The sequence below is a fragment of the Meles meles genome, chromosome 17 (genome assembly GCF_922984935.1).
Source record: "Meles meles chromosome 17, mMelMel3.1 paternal haplotype, whole genome shotgun sequence".
Taxonomy (NCBI): domain Eukaryota; kingdom Metazoa; phylum Chordata; class Mammalia; order Carnivora; family Mustelidae; genus Meles; species Meles meles.
In genome coordinates this window covers 45,356,671-45,381,280 of record NC_060082.1, presented here as the reverse complement: position 1 = coordinate 45,381,280, position 24,610 = coordinate 45,356,671, and the positions used below count along the sequence as shown (strand labels likewise).

The 24,610-nt window shown below is 50.9% G+C and overlaps 1 protein-coding gene across 1 annotated transcript; it reads right to left on the bottom strand.

The window, feature by feature from the left end:
• Window positions 1-11,596: 11,596 nt before the first annotated feature.
• TEX35 (testis expressed 35) lies at window positions 11,597-21,366 on the bottom strand. Its single transcript, XM_045981929.1, has 9 exons — window positions 21,328-21,366; window positions 20,510-20,560; window positions 19,900-19,968; window positions 18,946-19,002; window positions 18,206-18,265; window positions 12,772-12,836; window positions 12,352-12,544; window positions 11,960-12,003; window positions 11,597-11,672 (listed from the first exon to the last, which is right to left on the bottom strand). The coding sequence occupies exons 1-9, from the start codon at window positions 21,364-21,366 to the stop codon at window positions 11,606-11,608; spliced, it is 645 nt and encodes a 214-aa protein (XP_045837885.1). The 3' UTR covers window positions 11,597-11,605.
• Between the last annotated feature and the right edge of the window lie 3,244 nt (window positions 21,367-24,610).

Below are 24,610 nucleotides of genomic sequence, written 5' to 3'. Positions count from 1 at the left end.
GATGGGAGTAGCATTTTGGGGTTGGAGAGACATTTGCAAAAGTACAGTGAATGAGGCAGGGAAGTCCCAGCTTTAAATTCTGCGTAGACAGGTACCCAGTCTGTCCTTTTACCCTACTAAAGCCTGGTGAGCAGACTGGCTTCCTCCTTCCTCGCCCCACCTCCTGCACAGCCAGAGGGCTGTTACAGAGAAACAAGAAGCAGGTGGGTTTCTCAATGGGAGCCCTCTGGCAGGCCCCGGAGGCACCTGATTTGGGGAAGCAATAAGTTCAGTGTGAAGTGCCCCGGTCCTGCCTGCTTTGTGGCCTGTGCAAGGTCGTTGCCACAAACGTCCTCCCGGGCCCCTGGAATCTCACTTACCTCCCTCTGCAGTTCTCTAGGAAAGCCGCAGCCCTCCACCTGAGCTCACGGCGCAGCCGGAGACAGGACCTTCAGAGCGACTCGCTCGTCTCAGCAGTGAGTTGCTCATGGGCAGTGGGCAGAGAGCTGCGCCTGGGCAGTGGCGGGAGCGGCACCTGGCAGTGGGCAGGGAGCTGCGCATGGGTAGTGGGCAGCGCAGACCCCTGTTCTGTTCAGCTCTGAGCGGGATGGATGCCGCAGAGCCCGGGTAGGGAGGGCTTCCCAGTCGATGGCGTTGGAACAGTAGGCCTGCGGCTGCCATGACAAAGACCCCCTGGCACCCTTTCTCCTGCCTCAGTGGTTCTTCTGCATCAAGCCCTGCGGCCCATCCTTCCCCCTGAACTGACCCTCCCCCTCTGGCCTCATCCAAGCACACAGAAAGCACATAAAGTCACTGTCACACACACTCAGAACGACTCAGAGGTACTTATCCCTGACCTGCAAATCTTTGACCTGCCATGACCATTCTGTACCAGCCCTTCACCCCCAGATACGGCCCTCCTCCCAGCTCCTCTGACAGAGTGTATGGGACCCTTGTGGCAGGCCTGGCTCCCAAACTACCATCCCTGAATAAACAGCCTGAAATTGTCTTAGCCCTCCAGCCCACTGTCTGAGAACTTAGCAATGAAAGACGGATCTGGGGGCACCCGGGTGGCTCAGTGGGTTGAGCCTCTGCCTTGGGTTCGGGTCATGATCCCAGAGTCCTGGGATCAAGCCCCGCATGGCGGGGGGGGGGGGTCTCTGTTCAGCAGGGAGCCTGCTTCCCCCTCTCTCTCTGCCTGCCTTTCTGCCTACTTGTGAGCTCTCTCTGTGTGTCAAATAAATAAATAAAATCTTTTTTTAAAAATCAAAAAAAAAAAAAAAAAGACCGATCTGGGGACTCCAGAGGATACCACTTGGGGTGCATTAGTTTAATTGCTGTCCTACTAACACTGAGCTGAGAAGGGCCGCTGCAGGCCAGGGAGAGCAGAGGGGATTGAAGAATAGAAAACTCAGGAGCATGGCAGCCGGGTGGGCAGGCCAGGCTGGAGTGTGCGGTGGGAAGGAGTTCTGGGCTCTGGGGAGGTGAGAGTCTAGACCCAGCTCAGGGTCTAGAAAGGGTAATGGGAGTATGCCAGAGACAAACCTTTTAAGGTTTAATATTTTATGCACAACAGGCAGGGGTTGAAACCCAACTTTGCTTCCTCTTCCCCAGGGTCCTCTTATTGCGGCTCATCTCCCCTTCTCTTCCCACACTTTCCCTTCTCTTCCACATTGTCTTCGTCCCATTCCTTTTCTCTACCCCAGAACAGAAAATAGTCTAGTTCTATCTTCCGTACTAAAGACTTAAAAGGTTTTTGAGGGCCAGCCTTGAATCTCACTGTTGTGACAGCGCCACTTTCTGAGAAGTGTATGGGCTACCCAGCGCCCAACTCCTTGCAGGTGCTTGACAAAGCTCTGGATAAGTAAGTAAAGGAATGGGTGTGGGATGCTTCTGGTGATTTCCAAGCACTGGATTATGGGAGGACTTTTGGAAATGATTCTTTATGTGGGTTATCACTGGTTTTCCTGAAGGCACAAATCGGAACTGTCAGTCGTCTTGGTATCCCACAAAATTACAAAGATGAGTCCAGAGTGAGACCCAGGGTCATGGCCACCGGCCCATCTTGCCTGACTTTCTTTTCAGCGACCTTGCAGCTTTTCCTTCTGGAGAGATCAGTGGGCAGGGAACGGCGGGGCTCTGGCGCCCTCTGCCGGTGAGTTTTCAATAGTCGGCTTTTGCAGGAGGGTTTATAGAGAATATCTTTGATTTTAATGTGCTGGGGCAAGGCTAGGAATGAGGATTTCTGCTTTTCTGTCAGGCCTACTGTTCAGAGAATGTCAAGCTGAAGGTGGCTCCTAGTGATGAAAATGAGCGTCAGGGTGGGCTCCCAGGCAGTAATGATTTAATTGAAAGTAGGTTTTGGTTTTGTTTCAAAACAAGCCTAAGATTGAAGTCTGGCGAGCTTCTAGTCTTGGCTCAGCTACTTTTCTGATGTCAGTGGGCTCTGTCGCATGTGTTTGAGAGGCACAGGTTTCCTTTTCCCTAAATGAACTAAGAGGTTTTCTCCAAGAAAGAGAAGCAACCCTGGCTGGCTCCCGGGCAGAGGCTGGCACTGAGCGTTCACTAATCCACATGAAACTCTGGCTCTCCCCTGGAGGCACAAGGGGTAGCTGAAGAGAGAAGCCAAGAGCTTTGCTCTCTGCACCAGACCCTTTCCTCCAGGATTGCAACCAGCAGATACTGAACTGCTCCTGGGTCAGCAAGTAGCAGACAGGAGAACAACCCCGAGCGGTACAAAACCCAAAGATAGACTAACCCAGACTGTAGGCAGCCCTTTGGTCAGACGAAGGCCTCCTATTTTCCATATCTTCTCAGCCTCCAGTGGATGTGGAGTCACCTGGGAAGTCGTGTTCAAATGCAGAACCTGATTCGGTAGGTCTGGGATACAGCCTGAGATTCCACAAGTCTAACAAGGTCCCAGATGCTGCTGCTGATCTGGTCTAGGGAAACCACATCGTGAGATGCAACAGTGGAGAGGAAATAGGTTTTTTTGGTGTGTGTGTGTGTGTGTGTGTGAGAGAGAGAGAGAGAGAGAGAGAACAAGTAAGGAGGAGGAGAGGAGAAGCAGGTTCCCAGCTGAGCAGGGAGCCCAATGTGGGGCTCCAGGACCCTGAGAACATGACCTGAGGCAAAGGCAGACGCTTAATCAACTGAGCCTCCCAGGCGCCCCAGGAAATGGGTTCTGAAATCAGAATGCTCAGGTTCAAATTTCAACTCTACCATTTATTTCATGACCTTGGACGGATTATTTTCACTGCCTCCTCTCTCCATGCCTATTTCATCCAGCTTAAGATAGGGAGAGTGGCAGTTCAAATGACTTCACTGAAACAATAGACAGAATGACTTTACAGGGTTGTTGGAAAAATAAAGTGAAAGGTTGCAGGTGACGCTCTTAGCACGAGCCTGAAGCGCTTGGATATAGTGAACATCTTTACACTTACGTGTCCTTTCAACAAGTGTTTGTTGATCCCATCCTCTCTGCCTGGTGCTGCCCAAGGCTCTGGGACAGAGCAGTGACAGTAACAAAATCTCTGTTCCCGAGGAGCTCGCATTTTAGTAGAAGAAGGCAGACAACAAACAAGTAGAATATCGACTATGGAAGTTGGTGATAAGTGGGCTCTCCGGAGAGAAAAAATGCAGCAGAGTATGGACCATAAAGAATGCCGAGGCTGGGGATGTTATTGTTTGCATGGAATAATAGGGAAAGTATCACTGAGAAGGTAATTTTGAGGAGAGGAAGCTGGGTATGTGGTTAGCTGAGGAAGTGGGAATGAACGTTTGTAAGTGCAAAGGGCTTGAGGCATGACTTCCTGGTCACTCCTAGGAAACAGAAGGGTCAAAGGCGCTTTCCATGAGCAGAGATTTTAGGAGGTCTCAGTTGACTGTGCTTCCATGCTAAAGAGTGCTTCCTGGGCTACCTTTCTCTTCCTTAAAAAAGAAAAGTTTTTTATTATTATACAAATAATACAAGCTCATTGTCGAAACACTAGAAAGTATAGGTAAGCGCAAAGAATGATGGTTGTCACAATCCTTCTGTGCAGAGAAAACCACTGCTGTTATTCTTATGTATATCTAAGTCTTTCCAGTTCATGCACCCTCTTTGCATGCGTGCACACCCACACACACACCCACACACACATTTTAATCAAAAATGGGATTATACTAATACTGCTTCCTAATTTGCTGGTTTTCACCTACCATTATATCCTTAACATCTCTTGATGGCATTCAATATATTCCAACAACGTTTTGTTCTTAATATCAGTAGTGCATGCCCCTTCACAGGTGCGTCGTAATTTATTGAACCAGTTGGTGTCCATTGCCATTATTTCTGATTTATAAGTATACCTTATAAATGATTCCATGACAAGTGCCCTTGTAGCTAAAGTCTTGGCACCCATCCGTAATTGTTTTCTGTCTTTTGAGGCATCTGAAACGTGTCACCAGACTGCCCCTCAGAAATGTCACTCTAAAGAGACTGCCAGCGGAGGCGCTCATCTCCCCACAAACTCATCACCCATTAAAAACAAATCAAAACAAAACCCTTCTTGGTCACCACTTTGGACAGCTGATATCCATGTTCAAGTGTCACATGGGCAGAACCACCGTGAGACGTCGCTCCTTCGCCCGAGAGGGCGCGCTTCTCCACCTTCTGGGTTTTCGACTGTTGGAATCAGGGTCAGGTCTCCAGTCACTCTTTCATCTCAGTTCTGAAGATGGAACTTGCTGTGTTGTGTTCGTTTTAATATAGAGAGAAGTAGCAAACAGCCACCTTGATCACACAGAGAGGACAGATCACCTTTGAAATACTGTCGTGGGTTGGGGGTGTGGTGCCTGGGTGGCTCAGTCATTAAGCCTCTGCCTTCAGCTCAGGTCATGATCCTAGAATCCTGGGATCGAGCCCCACATCAGGCTCCCTGCTCAGCGGGATGCCTGTTTCTCCCTCACTCCTCCTGCTTGTGTTCTCTCTTGCTGTGTCTCTCTTTGTCAAATAAATAAAATCTTAAGAAGAAAGGAAGGAAGAAAGAAAGAAAAATACTGTTGGGGGGTTGCAGGGAGCCTTGGGGGGGCCCTGGGGCCAGTCAGGGTAGCCCGCTTAGGAAGGCAGGGGGGCAGTCATTTGGCATGGAAGTGGGTATAATCAGACCTGTTGAGTCTGACAGAGATTGGTCTGGGCTCCCATCCATGGTGGTGGTGGCTTAAGGCCATCCTTGTCCTCCTTCAGGGCTGGCTGTGACCTGAGGCCCAGAAGGGCCACCCAGGGCAGGGGAGGCTGGGAGTCAGCACTCCGCCAGGCCCCATGGCGGGGACAGGGCTGGATGACACAGCCGGGTCTCCTCCTGGCCCAGCCCTGCCCACCTAATCGCCACCAAATAACTCAGCCACGCGTCTCTGTGGGGACTGCTAGTGCCAGACTGGGGCTGTGGCACCCGTGATCTGGGGGTGGACTGGGGGAGCCAATCGGCCTCCCTCTGTGGGAACCAGACACTGAGGTTACAGAGCCGAGAGGCTGCCGTTACGATGGACCCACCTGTTCTGTCCTCTGCACAAGCCCGGCCCGGTCCCTTACCATTCGTGTATTTTCCTATAGTTTGCTTTCCCAACACACACATCCTGCCTCCTCTCCAAACAGCTGGAGGTCGTTTGTTTATTGGTCGCATGAACTTGATCCACATTCATCTCATTGGCAGGAGTGGCCGTGACCGGAGTGAGCCCAGGTGGCAGGAGACTGGGCCTGGGAACCGAAGGCCTTTGAACCGAGGAGAAGCAATTCTGACTTGACCATCATCACTGTCAGGCAGTTCTCATGTAAAAAAAATTTTTTTTAATTAAAAAAAAATAAATAAAAAACAAACGCCTCTGCATATCCTCTATGTTGCCCTCACCAGGGCCCAATGAGGTAGGCGTTTTCAGGCGTGGCTCCTTCCTCCTCCTGTTCCCCTTGGGAGTGTGGCGGGCCTGGAGAGCCACGGAGCAAGGGGAGCCAAGAGCACTGGCCCTGTCATGGGGCCCCGGGCGTGCGGTGCCCGCCCTGCCCCGCGGCGACTGTGTGTGTGGCTGAGCGCTCCTCCCTGCGCCGGGCTGGGCCCCGGAGTCCCCACAGCAAGCTGCAGAGGAGGGCTCAGAGGCTGAGATGCCTGCCTACCTCGGCGGTAACGGGAAGCCGCCCTGCGGGGACAGTGACTGGACCACACTCCGGGGCTGTCACAGAGCCGAGGCAGGAGCCCGCGTGGCTTTCCGCCGTTCTCGGCTTCTCTGCTTCCTTCTTCTCTCTCTGCAAACTGTTGTCATTTTCTACAGACCTGCTCTTCTGCTTCTTGGGCCGCCCCCAGTTTAGAAGTCTTCAGTGCTGGGGGCCAGCGGAGTCTCGGCAAATTCCCAATTCCCGGGGAAGGAAGTGCAGGTGGTGGAGACCAAAAGCCACCTTGGTCTGATCAGCTGGGACCTGTAGCCTGAAGAAGCGGGGGCCCGGGTTGGGGAGATGCCCTTCAAGAGGCTCCGTACATGGGACAGGGATAGCATCTCTGGGAGAAGACAGCAAGTGTAATTACAGTCCAGATGAGGCGACACTGAGACCCACGGAGAGGGCATGAGCTCACCAGCAAAGCTGCCCCACGTGCACGGTCAGCAGGGATGAGGGGCTTTGGCTCCCTGAGGTCCATTCCCAAGGGCAGACGTGACAGCTGCTGAGCAGCCAGGAACACGTGTCCCCTTCAAACACCCTGTTGTCCTTCTGCCGCCTCTACATCAGATGATGTGGAACCGGGGCTCAGGGAGTTTGGGAAGAGCCGAGGGACAGGGACCGCAGGGCTTGATCAGCACCGCAGATCATTTGCACAAAGATTCAGCTGGTCCTGGCAGCTCGGTTTCCCTGATGACCTTGTGTTAGGTCTGCATAGAAGGTTTGAAAACCCATTAAGGGGAATTTGGCCACAAAATCAAGTCTCAAGAGGGAACCTTCCTCACTCGTCCCATGAGCCCATCTGAAGACAGGGCACAGTCACCTAAGGAGACTGCCAGACAGGATCTGGGATGGAGAGTCTGGACAGTCCAGAGAGTCTTCTCAGCACCTCCAAAGAGCCCGCTCAATCTTGGGGGATCCGCGTGGGAAGAGACCGCTGTTGGCCCTGTTGGGGTACGGTGCCATGACCACAAGTCCTGGCGGCGGGGTGGCCAGGAGAGCCGGCTCAGCCCACACAGCAGTTCAGGCAGCAAACGCTTCCTAAGAGCCTGCCAAGCGCAGAGCTCTGCCCTCCACGCGGAGGATGAGGAAGACAACGGAAGCGCTGGCTCTAGACACTGACCAGGGGCATGGGGAGGAAAGACGTCCACAGGCTGGAGCTAGTAAGGAGGTAGGAAAGGTCTCTGCATGGCGGAGCAGCTCGGTCGTGAGTCCTTGAGGAGCCGTGTGGGGGCCGAGGGCAGTCCAGCAGGCATGGCCGAGGCTTCGTGGAGATGGGAGGAGGAGGGGAGCACAAGGGCGTGGGCATATGCCGAGCACAGGTGGGACCCTACAGTGCAGGCTTGCCAGTGGGAAGAGGGGAGAAAACTTCAGGCGTCTCAGATCAGATCAGAAAAGCAAGGTCTTGAACAACGCGTTGGGGAGTTCGGACATTATCCCGTGAGCAACAGGCACTGGAGGCTTTTGAGCAAGGGACGTTGGGGATCGGGACGTGTGGGGGTAGAGGGCGGTGGTTAAGGACCAAGTACGTGGAAGTGGTGAGAACGAATTACGGGTTGGAGGAAACTACCGGAACCAAGGGAAGTGGGTCAGAAGCTCCTCCGAGTGGTTTAGGATCCAGATGCTATGAGCCTGGATTAGAGTCGGCCCAGGAGTTGGAGGACGGGGGGACGCCCGCTGGGAATGTCGTGAAGATCGCTTGGGAATGGGCGGTATATTTGCTGTGGGAAGGATGGGGGGAGGGAGGGCAAGTGTAAAACTTGAATGACTAAGTGGTACCCGTGTCAGAAATCGGGAATGCTAGCCACACACTCACATATCCGTCAAGGGGCAGGGATAGTGGGTGACAAGCCGGTGCTGTGCGCTCTCTGAGCAACCCGCCCTCTTCTCGCCTCCTCTGCTCTTCCGGAAACGGTCCCGAGCGCCATCAAAGACCTATCATGGAGGAAGCGACAGAGAGCAGGGTAACGAGGACAGAGCATTCCCTTGCCTGGTTGTAGCCAGTAGTTTGCCCACATGCTTAGAAATCCTAAAATAACCAAAGGGGCTTTGGGAGAACAGGCCAGGGCTTCTCAGGGCAGGGGCTCTGAGCTCTACAGCACGTGAGATTTCCCCTGGGACATTGAGGCAGGGCACCAGGTAGACAGACAGGGGGTTTGAAGGAAAGCCTGGCGGGGAACAAGGTCCAGCCCTTGTCTAGAGATCCCCCTGGCCTGGCTGCCAGGACACTGAGCGAGGACACAGACCCCTGTCGGGAAATCAGGCAGAGAAGGGATCCGGGTGCAGAGGTGGGGAGTCTGATTTTTGTCTGTACAGAGTTTGACACAATGGCCGGTGCCTGGACAGACAGGTAGATCTGAGCTTTAGTGAGGTCAGGGCTGAAGCCCCAGGCTTAAGGTTTTCTTCAGTCTGATAAAAACTTTTGTTGGGGGAAGAAGGGGATATAAAGTGATCTACAGGGCACCATGGATCAGGGAAGGTGTTTAAAGACCGGGCAAACACACAGACGGCAACAGGGAAAATTGCTTTTACTTCGCCTTTTTAAAAAGAATCATTTGGGGGGCGCCTGGGTGGCTCAGCGGGTTAAGCCTCTGCCTTCGGCTCAGGTCATGATCTCAGGGTCCTGGGATCGAGCCCCGCATTGGGCTCTCTGTTCAGCAGGAAGCCTGCTTCCCCCTCTCTCTGTCTGCTTCTCTGCCTACTTGTGATCTCTCTCTCTCCCTCTGTCATAGAAATAAATAAAATCTTTAAAAAAGAAAAAGACTCATCTGGGCTATCACTGGGAGAATGGATAAATAAGTGATGGCCTATTCCCAACATAGGAACTGCACCCTGATTACAAAATAACAAACTGTGTGCACACAACAGTACGCATGAGTTACACAGACGTCATTTTGAGCAAAAGAAATGAGACCAAAAAACACATATATGGTTCCATCTGGATCAAGTTCAAAAACAGGCAAAATAATACATTGAGATAAAGACTAGGACAGTGGTGACTGGGAAGCAGGGTAGGTATGGGTGGGAAAGAGGAGCTGGAAAAGTTCTAGAATAAGGTTAGTGATGTACATTCATTAAAAACTCACCAAATGTACCTTTCTACATAGAACCCCATACTTCGTGGCTCAACTTTTGTAGTTTTTAAAGATGAACAGGAGGTATGCTCGGGTCTTATCTCTTGCTGCGTAACAGAGGACCTCAAACCTAGCAACCGAAAGCGATGAGCATCCATCACTTCACAGTTTCGGCAGGTCAGGAGCTTGGATGGAGCCGAGCTGGGTGGTTCCAGCTCGGGGCTCCTCGTGAGGTTGCCGTCAAGATGTTGACGGGGGCTGCCATCACCTGAAGGCTCTCTTGGGGCTGCCGGATGACCCCCACATGGCTCTCGATGGGTGGCTTCAGTGCCTCGCCTTGTGACCCTTCCCATGGGGCCACTTGAGTGTCATGGCTACATGGCAGCGAGCGTCACCCACGTCTGAGAGCAAGAGGAAGCCACCTGTCATTTACAATTTAGTCTTGGAGGTGACACGCCATCACTTCTGCCATATTCTACTCATTCGACGCAGGGCACTGTGTCTCACCCTCGAGAGCGGGGGAGACTCTCTTGAAAGAGTATTGGAGGATTTGTGGGTCTACGACAACAGCGTAGAACTACACAATGCAGTGTCCCCAAGTGTTTAAAGATTTGGAAGTCTGGGGATAGGGTCTGGGGAGTCCCCTGTGGTAGGCAGAAGAGCAGGCCCCAAAGATGTGTGGGTTCTAATCCCCAGAACCTGTGAATATACTGTATTACATAGCCAAGGGGAGGCAAGGTTGCTCATTAGCTGACCCTGGAGTAGGAGCAGGCTGGCTTATCCAGGTGGGCCCAGGGTAATCACAAGGGGCCTCGCCAGGGGAAAGAAGAGGGGGAAAAAGGATCAGCGTCACAGTGATGCAGAATGAGGGAGACTTGGCTGACCATTGCTGGCTTTGACCACGGAAGAGGCCATGAGCCAAGGGATGCAGGCACAGCCTCTAGAAGCCTAACAAGACAAACAGATTCTCCCCTAGAGCCTCCAGAAGGGATGCAGGCCTGCCAGCGCCTCGACTTTAGCCCCACGAGACCCATTTTGGACCCAGCTTGTGTTGTCATAAGCTGCTCAGTGTGTGGTGACCTGTCAGCGCGGCACAGGACGAGAGCGCCTACACCCACACTTCTTGTTCCCATTTCGAAATCATTTCGCTTTCATCGCATGCTGTGATTATTGTCCTTACTTGTATACGGCCCATATTTTGAATAAACATGTTTGTGTCTCCTTTAAAGCTATAAGGTCCTTGAGGGCAAGGCCTAGGTTTGTTCTGGGGTTTGTTTGTTATGTATGTGTCAGAATGTGAATCAGAGGCCTACACACTGCTTGTTATTAGGCGACCTGTTAAGAAGGTGGTCAGTTATTCGCTAGGCTGGCCACAAGTCCAAGCAGCGAACTTAGCAAAGACAGAAACAAGAAAGCTGGTGTGAAATAAAGTATGGAACCCTGCCAATTCCTCCTCCATTAGACTAACCCCCCAGAGTTACGCGCACGGCCGGCGAGTTTACAGAGATCCCATTTTCTCCGTGTCTTCCTTTGCTCTCATTTCAAGCTGATGGCCAGGTTAGGGGATTTGGGGCAGGATGCAGAGCAGAGCCATTGGAGGTCACTGGCTTGCCCCCACTCTCGTACAGGCCCCATGCCTTTGAAGGGATATGTCTCTTTTTGGTCAGGGGACAGGAAACCAGCAGGAGGGTAGAGAGGGTGGATCCCCAGCGCCCATGAAGGGAACCAAGTTCCTACAGCAATGGGGCCCTGAGTTCTGCCTCGAGACTAAACCTCAGGGGAAGCAGTGCTGGCTAGACCCCGGGCCCGGGGGTCCCCCACTCACTCGCCAGCCTTCACACAGTGCAGGAGCTAAGAACACGAAGGGAGCAGGTGCAAAGGGTAATGGGGTCTCTCCTGCAACCACACAGAACATCAGCTGTTATCCTTGGGGCCTCTCTGCCCTTTTGAGCCGGGAGACCTTTGCAGAACCAGGCAGAGTGGTGGTGTGTGTGGGGGGGTGCTGGTCAGAGAGGAAGGGGGATGACCCTGAGAATGGCCAAGATAGGCTTTCTCGCTGATCCGGCAGGAAGCAGGAAGAGGACTTGGAGTCTGAACTATGGGGATCCAGGACAACGACAAGTGACCGTCTTGCACACGGGTTTGGGGCTGACATTCAAAACGGTGATACCTGCTTTGGCTTTAAACGAAGATTTTAATCTCCAGGTGGGGGCAGGCCTGGGGCAGGGTGGTAGGTCCGAGGGCCACAAGCCTTTGCTGTGCAGCTTGAGGAGCCGGGAGAGGAAGAGCCGGAGCTGCTGGTGGGATCCGCGGCGGTCCTAGGTTGGGAGCATGTCCTCCACCACATAGGGTTGGAAGTACAGATAAATCAGAAAGCAGCTCCAGAAGCCAAGGATGAACAGGGTGGCCAGGCTTGATACGGAAGTTTTCTGCTGCTAGAGGGGGGGAGAGAGGCAGGAACGGGAGGCAAGGTCAGCTCGGCGGCCAGTGAGGCACCCCCCGCCCCCTCCACGGGAGCCTCTGGGCAGCAGCCTCCCGGCTGGGGACCCCAAGTCTTCCTGCCTGGTGCCATGTCCTCTACGACTGAGTGGATGAGGCGGGGGAGGGGGACAGAGTCTGCACGACCCAGAGGCGATGTGATACCAACGCAGCCCGAGCCCACTGCCTTTGGGATGACAGGGCACCGGGCTGAGACAAGGACTTCTTACGGGGGTCTACCTACCCCTGATTGTAGTTGTTCTTTAGGGCACACAACAAACATTTTTCCTGTAGAGGACAGAAAGATCATTTTTCCCTGGTCCAAGATGGCCAGCCTGCTGAGCACCCCATCGGGTCTTGCTATAGGAAAGGACAGAACAATACAGTGGTACTCGGGAGCAGGCCCAGCCAGGGTTGGGTCTTACTTGGTCATGGCTTCGGAATCCCCGTGAGCCTAGAGGGCAGGACCCCAGAGAGGGTTCCGGGCTAGGGGGGCATCTGAGGGCAACAGAGGGCCAGCGAGAGGTAAGGGAGTGAGAGGACCCGACAGGGGGGTGTGGGGGCAAGGGGCGGTCAGGGAGCAGCAGGAGCCTGGGGGGTAGCACCAGAGGAAGGGGGAGGTACGGCTTCACTTACGCAGCATGGCCTGCATTGATGAAGGGAATCCAGAGGGTCCTTTTTTGGTTTTTGTAGTGCCATCATCTTCTTGTGGAGAGAAAGTGGTGTTCCGTCAGCCCCATCCATCTTCTTGAGGTGGAGCTGTGGGTCCAGGTCTGTTTTTCCTATCAGCCTGAGTTCTGGCTGTTCCTTTGGCCCTCTTCTAAGGGGACTGGGGAGTCAGGGAGGGGCAGAGTTGGGGAGACCATTTCCAACATGACAAGGAGATAACCATAGCGTGGGCAGCCAGGGAAGACCTTGACCCCAAGCCACTGCGGTACCGGATACCAAGACAGGACTGTGAAGAGTCTGAGAGTCCTCCAGACCTGAGGACACTTAGCAAAGTGAAGGGAGGAGATTCTTTAGGGATGAGGAGAGATGGGTGCGCGTTACACTTACAGCTTGCTGTTCTTCTGTATATTTATTAAAACCTCCATCTTCTCATCCATATCCTTCTGCATTTCCTTCAAGAGAAAATCCAAAGCTAGAACGGTCACGCTGAAGGGCGACGGAAAGCCTTTTCTCTCGCCTCTCTCTGCCAGCCGCTCAAAGACGACCTCCGCACCCTCCTCCCTCAGGAATCCTCACTGGGGGCACCTGGGTGGCTCAGTGGGTTAAACCTCTGGCTCGGGTCATGATCTTAGGGTCCTGGGATCGAGTCCCACATCAGGCTCTCTGCTTGGCAGGGAACCTGCATCTCTCTCCCTATCTGCCTGTTTCTCTGCCTACTTGTGATCTCTCTCTCTATGTCAAATAAATAAATGAATAAAATCTTAAAAAAAAAAAAAAGGAATCCTCACTGGCCTTGGGGGACACACACCTCCTCTTCCCCGCCCTCACCCACTCCATGCTGAGGCCAAAGCACAGGCAGGGTCGTCAGGGGCTCCTCCAAAGTCTCCAGAGGACTCAGAAGCCAGGAAGTCTTCTTACCCGATCCTACACTTGGATGAGACTCTTATCTGCTTTGGCTCCATGACTATAAAATGATGGAGCCGAGAAAATAAATCCTGTGACCCAACCCTCAAAGACACTTTTGACTCCGATTTTCTGACCCTGCACCCAGATCCTGTGCATGTACGTTTGCTCCTTCTTTGACCCGATTTCTGGCAGAAATGGTCAACATAAAAGAAACAGTAGCTCCAAATGGCATATCATGTCTTTTATTTACTAAGAACTGAAAGAATAGTAAAATCCTCTTGGCGAGTTCAGACCTGTAAAGTTTGATCTGGAAAAATTGGCCACAAAAGAAGGTCTAGAATGGCAGAGGATATCATGGATCGTATCTGTTCCGGAGAAACTCAGGGTTGGCTTGAGCATCATAAAATATAAATGAAATATAATTTGCATCCCAAAATAATTTTAATAAAAAAAATGAAAGATTTGGCAAGAGTTTACTGTCTGCAGTGGAAAACTGGTCAAGGAATAACACACTCTGGATGGAGAGGTTTTCAAAACTACCTTCTTGAAAAGCATTTTTAAGTGCTATACATTTTGACTAAAATATCTGTACTCATAAACACAGTAAAAATATCCTTGAAATGGAAATGCCCCTGGGTTCAAAATATCAGAGTCAAAATGCCCCCCTTCTTAGAAGTCTCCCTATTACTTCAAACTCATGTCCCAAAGTGATCTCCTGGTTTCCTCTTCTTCTTCTTCCTTTTTTTTTTTTTTAAGATTTTATTTATTTATTTGACAAACAGAGATCACAAGTAGGCAGAGAGTCAGGCAGAGGGTGGGGAGGGGGGAAGCAGGCTCCCTGCCAAGCAGAGAGCCAGATGCGGGGCTCGATCTCAGGAACCTGGGATCATGACCTGAGCTGAAGGCAGAGGCTTTAACCCACTGAGCCACTCAGTTTCCTCTTCTAAATCAACTGCTTGCCACCTGTCCTTGTCATGACCACCACTTCCTTCGACCCGCCTGGGTTGCCTCTGGGGTCATGGACATAGAGAATGCTTCCCCTACATTCTCTATGTTGCATCAGTCACCAAGAGTATTATTTTTCCTTTGATGCATCTTTCAGATTTACTGTTTTCCTTCTGTTCCCACACCTGGTCCAGCGTCCCTCCTCTTGAGCAGGGATGGGGCTACCTGCCTGATTGCTTGCTACAGACAGCACCCACCCCCAGTCTCCCGTGCCCTGCCACCACACACCCTTCCAGGCCACCTTGCAAATAGCTGCCCGCTCAGCCTTTCTGAAGTGCTGCTTCTAGCATGTTCTTTGATTAAGAATCTCCAGAGGCCTCTTACTGCTTACACAACCAAGTCCCAACCTGTCTGCCTGTCTTTCAGAGCCTTCACTGTCTACTGCCTTTGTGCCCAGTCTATTCCTCACAGTCTCCCCAGATGGTCACGTGTAGGACTGATCTCCCCGCTGACCGTGATACACTCCACATTCATCCTGCTTCCGTGCTGTGCCCAAGCTGTTCCTGAGCCCAGAATAACCTCCTTTGTGCCTTTCAATTCCCAGTCCTGCCCACTAACAAAACACCGCGTGTGCATTTTCATATAGAAATAATACACACCCTTTGTAGAAAATTTGGGCAATATAGGGGAATATAAAAGAACAAATTAATCTCTTCATCTAACAATCATTGCTATATTAAGCCTTTGAGTATATTTCTTTCTAGTCTTTTTCCCGAATATTTACTTAGTTATTTTTTTTCACTTAACTGAGATCAGCCTGTATAGATTATTTGTATTTTGCTTTATTACTTCTCATTATAAGCATTCTTTTTTTTTTAAGATTTTTATTTATTTATTTGTCAGAGAGAGAGAGAGAGCAAGAGCGAGCACAGGCAGACAGAGTGGCAGGCAGAGACAGAGGGAGAAGCAGGCTCCCTGCGGAGCACAATGTGGGACTCGATCCCAGGACGCTGGGATCATGACCTGAGCCGAAGGCAGCCGCTTAACCAACTGAGCCACCCAGGCGTCCCGCATTCTTTTTTTTTTTTTTTTAATGAGCTTTTTATTTTGAAAGAATTTGGGATCTACTGAGAGTTGCAAAGACAGTACAAAAGAGTTCCCACATGCCTTTTCCTCAGTTTCTCCTTAATATGAACATCTAACTCAACCACGACATCGCTCTTATTTTTTTTTTTTTTTAAGTAGGCTCGACGCCTACCATGAGGCTCAAACACATTACTCCGAGGCTGGGAGTCACAGCCAGCCAGGTGTGCCTAGAAGCATTCTTTCTAAACACTCTTTCCAATAGTTCCTAGTTTTCATTCCACAGTTACACCCTAATTTATTTGGCTATTCCACTGTTGAAAACTGTCCTTTCCAAATTTCTGCCATTATAAATAATCCTGTGATGAACATCTTTTTACATACACCCATGCAAGTATTTCGGATTATTCTCATAGATTAAATTGTGAGATGTGGAATTAAAAAGTCAAGGGGTTTAATATTTTTTGATACCTATTGTCTAATTTCTTTCCATTGTTATATAGACCTACACTATGACTGGCAATATAAGAGTACATTTCTGCCTTGTTCTGTAATTGTCATTAATTCAAAGTTTGCTTATTTGGTCATCTGGGTGGCTCAGTCGGTTAAGTGGCTGACTCTTGATTTCAGGTCAGGTCATGATCTCAGGGTCGTGGGCTGGAATCCTGCATCAGGCTTCATCCGCTTGGGAATCTCTCTCTCCCCCTCTCTCCGTGGCCTCCCCTCACTGTTGCACACCCAGATTTTGTCTCTAAAATAAATAAACAAATACTTAGAATCTTAAAAAAAAAAAAAGGTTCACTTATTTGAATGTGACAGTGGCCTAAGAATTATTTTCATTTGGCATTTAATTGATTATGCATGAGGTAAACCTTTTAAATACATTTATTGCTTTTGAGTTGTATTTTCTTTTGTGGATTGTTTGTTCATACCCTATGCCCATTTTCCTATTTGGTTCGTATTGATTTATATGAGCTTGATATGTCACAGACAAAAACCTTTTATCGATGTTTATCATATTTGCGGAAAATTATTTCCCCCAAATGGTTGTTTGCTTTTTAATTCCGTACATGGAACTTTCCTGTTATGTTTTTTAAATTTTTTATATTGTTAAATATATCAATATTTCCTTTGTGACTTCTTCTGCTGTATTTAGACCATCCAGTTAAATATTTAGACGTAATTTACTCTTATGAGGTTTTATTATTTAAATTCACTTTATGGACTATTTCAGTTTTTACAATGTTAACTGAATTAAGTTTTTCTTCATATAATCAAGCAGTGTTCTTAATATGAATGCATAATCTTTTTCTTCCTTCATATAATCAAGCAATGTTAATACGAAGACATAATCCTTAATATGAACACATAATCCTTAATAGGAATACATAATCCTTAATAGGAATACATAATCCTTTTCTTCTAACATGTAAAAAAAAAAATCACCTTTATTGTGTTTTAAATTTTATAGAGCTGTGGTTCCCAACCTTGAGCTTACAATGGAATCACCTCGTGATCTTTAAACACTACCAAACTTTAAACACTACTGATCTCATCTCAAGAGGTTCTGATTTCATCCGTATGGAGTGCAGCCTGGGTGGAAGGCCAAAGCTACAGTACAGGAGATTGCAATATGGGGTCAAGGTTAATAACCACCACTGAAGTGTTCAGGATCTGGTTGTTAGGCAGAGGAAAGCACCAGAATCACTGTGAGATTTTTCTTTTTAAGATTTTTTTAAAAATTTTTTTTAAGATTTTATTTATTTGACAGACAGAGATCACAAGTAGGTAGAGAGGCAGGCAGAGAGAGAGGAGGAGGCAGGCTCCCTGCTGAGCAGAGAGCCCGATGTGGGGCTCGATCCCAGGACCCTGGGATCATGACCTGAGCTCAAGACAGAGGCTTTAACCCATTGAGCCACCCAGGCGCCCCTCACTTTGAGATTTTTTTTTTTTTTTAAGATTTTATTTATTCCTTTGACAGAGCTCACAAGTAGGCAGAGAGGCAGGCAGAGAGAGAGGAAGGGAAGCAGGCTCCCTGCTGAGCAGAGAGCCCAATGCGGGGCTCGATCCCAGGACCCTGAGATCATGACCCCAGCCGAAGGCAGAGGCTTTAACCCACTGAGCCACCCAGGCGCCCCGAGATTTTTAAGCAACTGTGCTTCCCCCTGGAGATTTTTATTCAGTTCATCTGGGCCAGGGCCTGCATGTACTGATTTTTTAAGTCGTCCCAGGCATGCCAGGTGGAGAGGTTGTCATAGGGTTATCTACACTGGTTTTGTTCATTTAGCTGGTTATCCAGACAAGATTATTGTGGCTTTGTATGAATTTTAGATCTCTGGCAGGGGTAGTATCCCCTGATAACGCTTCAAACCTTAAAGATATCTGCCTTTGCCTATTTATGCTTCTACATCAGTGGTTCTCAAATCTTCGTCTGGAGAACGTAGGAAAAAAAAAATCCAAGGGTCTAAGCCTCCTCCAAATTGGACCTGGGCTCTATTTTCTTTATTTATGCTCTAGGAAATTCCAACACACACCCAGGTTTGAGAACCACTATCCTAGAGTCGAATGGTCCTCCCAGTAACGTCTGAGCTCAAAACTAAGCTTATTGGGCTTTTGCTTAGATTTGCATTAAGTTTCTAATGTAGCCTTCAAAGCTCACCTTAAGATTCACTTCCTTTGTAAGGCTTTGTCTGGTTAGCCTGGCCCACATTTTTTCCTTATTTCTCCAGACTCCTCGTTAACTCACGCTCTCATGCAGCTTGGTGCTTTCTTTCTTTCTTTCCACAGAGTTTGGGTCTCCCTACCAGACTGTCAAGTGGCTGCAGGGCAGGGTCGGGCCTCTCCTTCCATCATTTTCTAGTATGGAACCAACTCAGTAAATGCTCACCTTCATAATCTCCACGAATTCCTGGAGTTTATCAAAATCCTTGTCCATTACGCCCTTTATCTAACGAAGAAGAAAGGCAGAGCACATATTACTCAATGCGGAGTCATCTCTGGGGCGTTTTAAAAAAAAGCAGGGCTGCAGCTGCTCCTCTCTCTGGAATGAGCTGGATAAAGTTCAGGGAAGGGACGTGTCGCGGCCTGTCAAAGCCCCTTTCTTCCCAAGGAGTCTACGAAGGGACAGGGGTGCAGGTAGCGTGAAGCCCCCACCAGCCTGGGCGGGGCTCGGATCTAGCTACTGCAAGGCTTCCGGGGGGAGCTCAGCCCACAGTTTCCAGTACTCCTCCTTGCTTAAGCACCACGTCTCATCAGGAGCGTGCCATAGGTGGTTCCATCTAAGAAGCAACAGGAGAGTTTTGTTCCTTCTCAGAGCATGCTCAAGGGAGGAGGGGAGGAGAATGGAATTGGTCCCTGACCGCCCCTGCATTCCAATCAGTCCCTCTCACTCTCAGGAAGGTTCTAGCTCCTCATCGGTCAATGTGACACCTTAGAGAGTTCTTGGCGTTCACAGCCTGGGTTTAAGCATCAAACAAAAAGAACACAAAACACCGGAGGAGATCAGGCTGAAGTAGGCGAGGGCTTTTTCCACGACATTCTGGATTCCCCTCACTATTCAGAGGTCGGCACGCATTTTCCGGGGTCCTACCCTTTCCCTCCGTGTCCTGAAAAGTCTCATCCTGTTACCTGTTTGATCTCGTCCATTTTTTCCTTGAGCTCTTCCCTCACCTCCCTGAGTTCATTCTGCGGAAATAAAACAGGGAAGAGAGGAAGCAGTTAAGGCCATGTCCTGGGTGGAAGGAAGATCCTGGCGATGCTCATGCAGAGGGACAGAGAGAGGCCTCCTGCAACGGGGGAAGGAAAGGATGCTGTTAAGAACACAGGAGAGTGGGACATGGAGACACCATGTGCTTCTGAATAAGATGCCCTGAAGGTACACCTTTACTTCCATGACCCCCCAAAATACGCAGCCACGTCTAACCACTGGCGAGCATCAGGCCACCCAGGTGAAGGGTCAGTCTATAAAACAAATGACCTATAATCCTCATAAATGTCAATGTCCCCAAAAAACAAAGGTTCAAGGGCTGTTCCAGATGGAAGGAAGCTAAAGGAACCCATCAAAACAGTTGTTTTTTCTTCTGTTGGGAAAGACCTTAGTGGAACAATTGGTAAAAATAGACTAAGCACTGGATCAATGTTCATGTCCTGACTTTGATATTTTGATCATTGTACTGTGGTTATGTAAGAGATTGTTCTTGTTTTTGTTTTTAGACAGTATACACTGGAATTGAGAGAAACGTGCTCTCAGATGACTCTGGAAGCCTATATTATACGTTTGTGTGTGTGAATATATATATATATATATAGAGAGAGAGAGAGAGAAGACCATGATCCAATGTCAACGTTTGGGAAATCTGAGCGAAGGGTAGACTAGAATTCATGGCACAATTTTTCGAAAAATTTCTGTAAGTCTGAAATTACTTCAAAATACAGAGTTAAAACAAAAAGCCGCAGAGGGAGTGAAGTCACGGGTGCCGGGGCAGAGCCACAGACGCCAGCAGTGGACCTGCCCCAGCCAGAGTCGGGGGCCCACGTCTCCACAGCGCCCCGCCAACCCCACCCCTGGGCCGGCACACCTACCCTTAGCTCATGAGTTCCTCCTGCTTTGGTAAACGGCCCTTCTTGTTTTGCTCCTTTGTAGTCGTATGTCTGCTGGTGGAAAGCAGAAACACAGAATGTTGGAAATTGCAGGTGTGGGGTGGACGAGGGAGGAGAGGTCTCCTGAGTCTTGGTTCCTCCTTTCGGGCCTGGGCAGGTGGAGGCGAGAACTGGCAGCCCCCCCTGCACAAGAGTTCCCGCCACCTGCTCCACTCGCTCCAAGCTCATCACGCTCTGCCCTCCTGGCCCCCTGAACAGCCAAGCCCATTCCTGCCTCAGACACTTTGCACGCGCTCCTGCCTCCGCCCACAGCACCCTTCCTCAGCCTTCCTGCTGAGCTCAGGGCCCGACCTCTCTGTTTTAATTCTCTGTCTAGCAGGTGACAATACTGAGTTCTCCTTATTTATTCCGTATCAGATTGGTCACTAGGGCGAAGCTCTGGGAGAGCAGAGAGCTTGTCTCTCTCTTGTGTATTCCCCAGCACCTGGGACAGGTCTTGGCCACCAGGAACAGCGAATGACCCCTGACTCCAAGTCACCTCCCCACGGGTCTCAGGCCTGGCTGTCGGCATGGCCTCAAAAAAGCTTCTTACTTTGGTCGGCTCTGGCTTCAATTCCAGGCACACTGCCTTGTAGTTCTTGCTCTGTGGAGGGAGGAGGTGGGCAGTCTGCCTGTCAGGCATCAGGACTGAGGGGGATCACACCAGCCCTCTCGAGGGGCCCCCGCCCAGGCCTGTCTGTCTGTCCTCCTGCACCTGAGCTCAGGCCCACAGACTGCCCCCCCCCGCCCCGCCAAGGACCTGATTCAAGACAACCTGGATCTGGTCACCTTATCTTCCTTTTCTGAGCTTGCAGCTGCCCAGGCAGCAGACGGCCCTCTCCCTGCAGAAGCCTGAGCAGGGCAAGCACTTGGAGCTAACTTTTATGGAAACTGAGTGGGTATCGTTTCGGGAGCGTGGGCTTTGGAGAGAGACGGACCCCTGGTCTAACCTTAGCTGCTCCCTTACTGGTTGTGCCACCGGGAGGTCATATCTAGTTCCCCTGTGCCCCCATTTCCTCGTCTGCAAACTGGGGGCGCAAATCCCATCATCTAACACGGTGCTTCTGTGCCAAGGACGTGCCCTTCTCTGCAGCCTGGCATGGCCCGGGCTGGGGGAGGGGGACTGGGGTTGGCAGGACCATTACTTTGGTCTTTGTCCCAGAAGGAGGCAGCAAAGGCGTCTTTCCTTCCTGCCCCCAGGCAGGGATTAGTCCCACCCTCCTTCCTGGTGGAGAGGCCACTTGGAGCTCAGAGCAGAGAAAGAAAAGTGGGGGATTTATCAGAGAGCTCTGTGGACCCACCCACCATCCCACAGCTCCGTCCCGCGGGAACTCGGAGAGGCCCCCATGTCCTGCAGTATTCCTGCCTTACCAGGCTTGTTTTCTTCAGTTCTGCCTTCTTGGCCGACATGATGGAGGAGGCCAGAGTGTTCTTTAACTTCCCAACCTCCCCACAATGGGCCCCTGTGACCAGGCCACTGTCCTATGCAGATTACAGGCCAAGGCAAGGGCAGGATGACCACCTGTTTGTGTGCGGAACAGCTGAGGTCACAATGCCCAGCTCCCCGTGCTGGCGGGCAGTGTCTCACAGCTTCGAGCTGCAGGGGCCCCTGCCACTGCGATGAGGGACAGCACAGGTTCTGAAGCCACGAGGTTGCCCTCCTGCAAGGGGTACAGGAGCTTTCCTGCAGAGTACCCCTGCTGAGGACCTGACCTCATGTGGCCTCAGCTGCTGGGACAGCTCCCCCGAGCGAGAGCTGCAGTCTCCTCCCCCAGCAGGATTTACCCACCAGGAGGTGTCGCTCCAGACAGCTGGTTCTTCACGGAGTTCTGCTGCGACGTCCCCACGTGGACAGACCCTTCCTTGGCTCCAGAGCTGTCTGGGGTTCAGACGTGGCCAAGTCCCTCTGGTTCAAGGTTCAAGATCCATGAACCGTGCTAACCTGGGGGTAGTGAGTGGGTGCCGATCTTAGCAGGAGGGCTTCTGATACCCTGGTCCGCCTGCAGGGCTCGCCCTGCCCCTCTCTCCCCTGTGCCACCCCAGTCTCGTCTCTGGGTTCCTCTGTCATCCCGCAGGAGAGCTGGAGCAAGAAGCAAAGCGTGCACAGTGCTGATGATGAGAAGCATCTGGGGGCAGGGGGAAGGAGACTGAGGCCATCTGAGGGGGGCTGTAATTTGTACCTGAAGAGTCAAAGGATCCTGGCCTCTCCTGGGACCTAAAATCATTCAGAATCTGGCTCGCGAGCCTAATTTCTCTTTTCTTGGTTTTCTTGGGCATTCTACCTCCTTCCCTCTCATTACAAGGACGAGCTGCTGTCCAAAAGGCCAATGGGCAGGAACGGCTGCAGGTGGCCTGGGAAGCATGTGCCCGCGCCATCCCACTCACGTGCGGCGAGCACCTGTCCCTCCCAGAGACCATGAGCGGGCCCACCTCCCCAGGGGCGTGGCATTTCCCAGGGGCTTGTTTCGGAGCCCCCCCCCCCCCTGCTGACAGCCGCTGCTCTTAACCCTTCACAATCAAAGTGTCTGTCACTCTGTTCAGCTGGGGAGGGAAGTGGAGAGCTTCTCAGGTGCCTTTTCCTGCTAGTCAGTTGGGGAGGGGAGAACCTTCCAGGTCCCTTGAGCACTGGACTCCGTCCTTCCAGATCTGCCGGCCACAGAGCAGAAAGTCTTCTCTGCACAGGTTCCCGAAGACCCTGCCGCCTTGAGCAGGGACCCGCAGGGAAAACGACAGACTCCATCTCAACACTCACCAGCCCCGTGGAGATGGGCACCGTCCCCCTCGGTGTGGCCTTAACACCCTCCTGGACCTGCAGCGAAGCTCCCTCCGCCTGGCTGAACAGTCGCTGAGCCTCCTCCAGGCCAAGCATAACCCATGAGCCCACTGGCCTGTATATCAGGAAATTGGGTCTAAAAGAAATCAGGGTCTCCCTGGACAACTACTTTATAAATTACACACACACACTTCTCATCGTTGAGCAGGTGATGACAACCGACCGCGGCTCCTGGCTGGGGCCTCCTCACAGCCGGTCCTAGTCACGCGTCCAAATCCGTCGTGTCGTCGTCAGTGTGTTCTGGAAGGGCTGAGGAATCCACCACCTCGTGTTACTTTCTTCTCCTGTGAGATCTGGCCACGGCCCGAGGCACCACCAAACAGCACTGGGACACCGGAAACTGCTCTGACAGAACGTGGTTAAATGCAAGCCGCAGGCCGCTCTGACCGGAAGAAGGCCAGCTCTGCCTTTCCAACCCCCCTTCTGGCAAAAGAAAAACCCAGCGGGACAAGGGCAGGGGGCACGAAGCCCACAGACGTCCCGATGCAGTTTGGTGGCAAAGGGGGGTTCACAACAGAGAGAAAACGGAAGCCGCATGTCTCTTCTCTCTAAACCGGTGTCATTTCAACTTTTTTTCTCTTCACAAAGGTCTTGGTTTTTCAGTTTCATGAAGACAATGTTGTATGGGAGGCTGATGGGGGAGGGGGATTTAAAAATAGCTTTGGGGCCTCTGAGTCTGGCCTCTTGTGATTCCAGATCCAGGGTTCCACAGCCCTTGGATGAGGACACAATACTTCAAAAAGGTGCCCAGGGGGCCTGACAGCTGTGGTCTCCAGTCAACCTTGCACTGACATGGTTTAATACAGATGCCCTGGATAGTTCGCCCTACAACCCCCACCCCCCCCCACCCCGTCGCACTGGGTGTCTGCGCTCTCAGCTTCCGAGCCCCAGGGAAGCTTTCTCGTACATTTTTGAGAGCTTTACTGTGATTGGTTACTGCACTGTCCTACTTGACTGATTTATAGACACCTCAGACAGCTCTCCCCCGTGCCGGGGAGATCTCTTTTCTCATCAACACTTTGGTTACGGCGCAATTTCTGATCATTTCTATAAATATCGTGTCAGACCTTGGCGAGAATCATAATCCTATAATATTGTTTCTATGAAAAAATTACATCTATTTTCTATCATGAACTTCTAGTACCTCTATTTCAGGAAAAATATATATATATTCTGGGGTCACCTGGGCAGCTCAGTCAGTTAAGCATCTGCCTTTGGCTCAGGTCACGATCTCAGGGTCCTGGGATCAAGCCCTGTGTCCAGCTCCCCACTCAGTGGGGAGTCTGCTTGTCCCTCTCTCTCTGTCCCTCCCCTGACTCATGCCCACTTTGTGTCTCTTGTAAATAAATAAAATCCTTTATATATATATACACACACACACACACATACATACATATTATGTGTGTGTGTATGTGTGTGTATACACATATATATAATATTCTGAACAGATTGTTGTAAATCTCCAGATAATTCAATACAGCTAATGGTAAGTAAGAAGTCAGAGCACAGTTATTGGGATTGCAGGCTTTTTTTAACCTATGCGTTCCCCCATGTGGGGACATGTCTGTCAGGGCCTTCCAGCACCCAGGGGAACCTAGTACAGAACAGCCTGCTCTGTGAGATAAAGAGCCACCAAGAGTCAGAGGCTCTCCTGCTCCTGCTAAACATGGCTCCTGGGACCTCCTTACTTGGCCGGTGTCCCTTTACTCTCTTTGGAGGGAGTCCAGATAGAGGACGGCAATTATACCCCTGCCTATTTTGGCATCCCTTTTTAGAGATTCCCCACGGCTGCTACCCTAGACCCTAAAAGCCTCCCCCTAC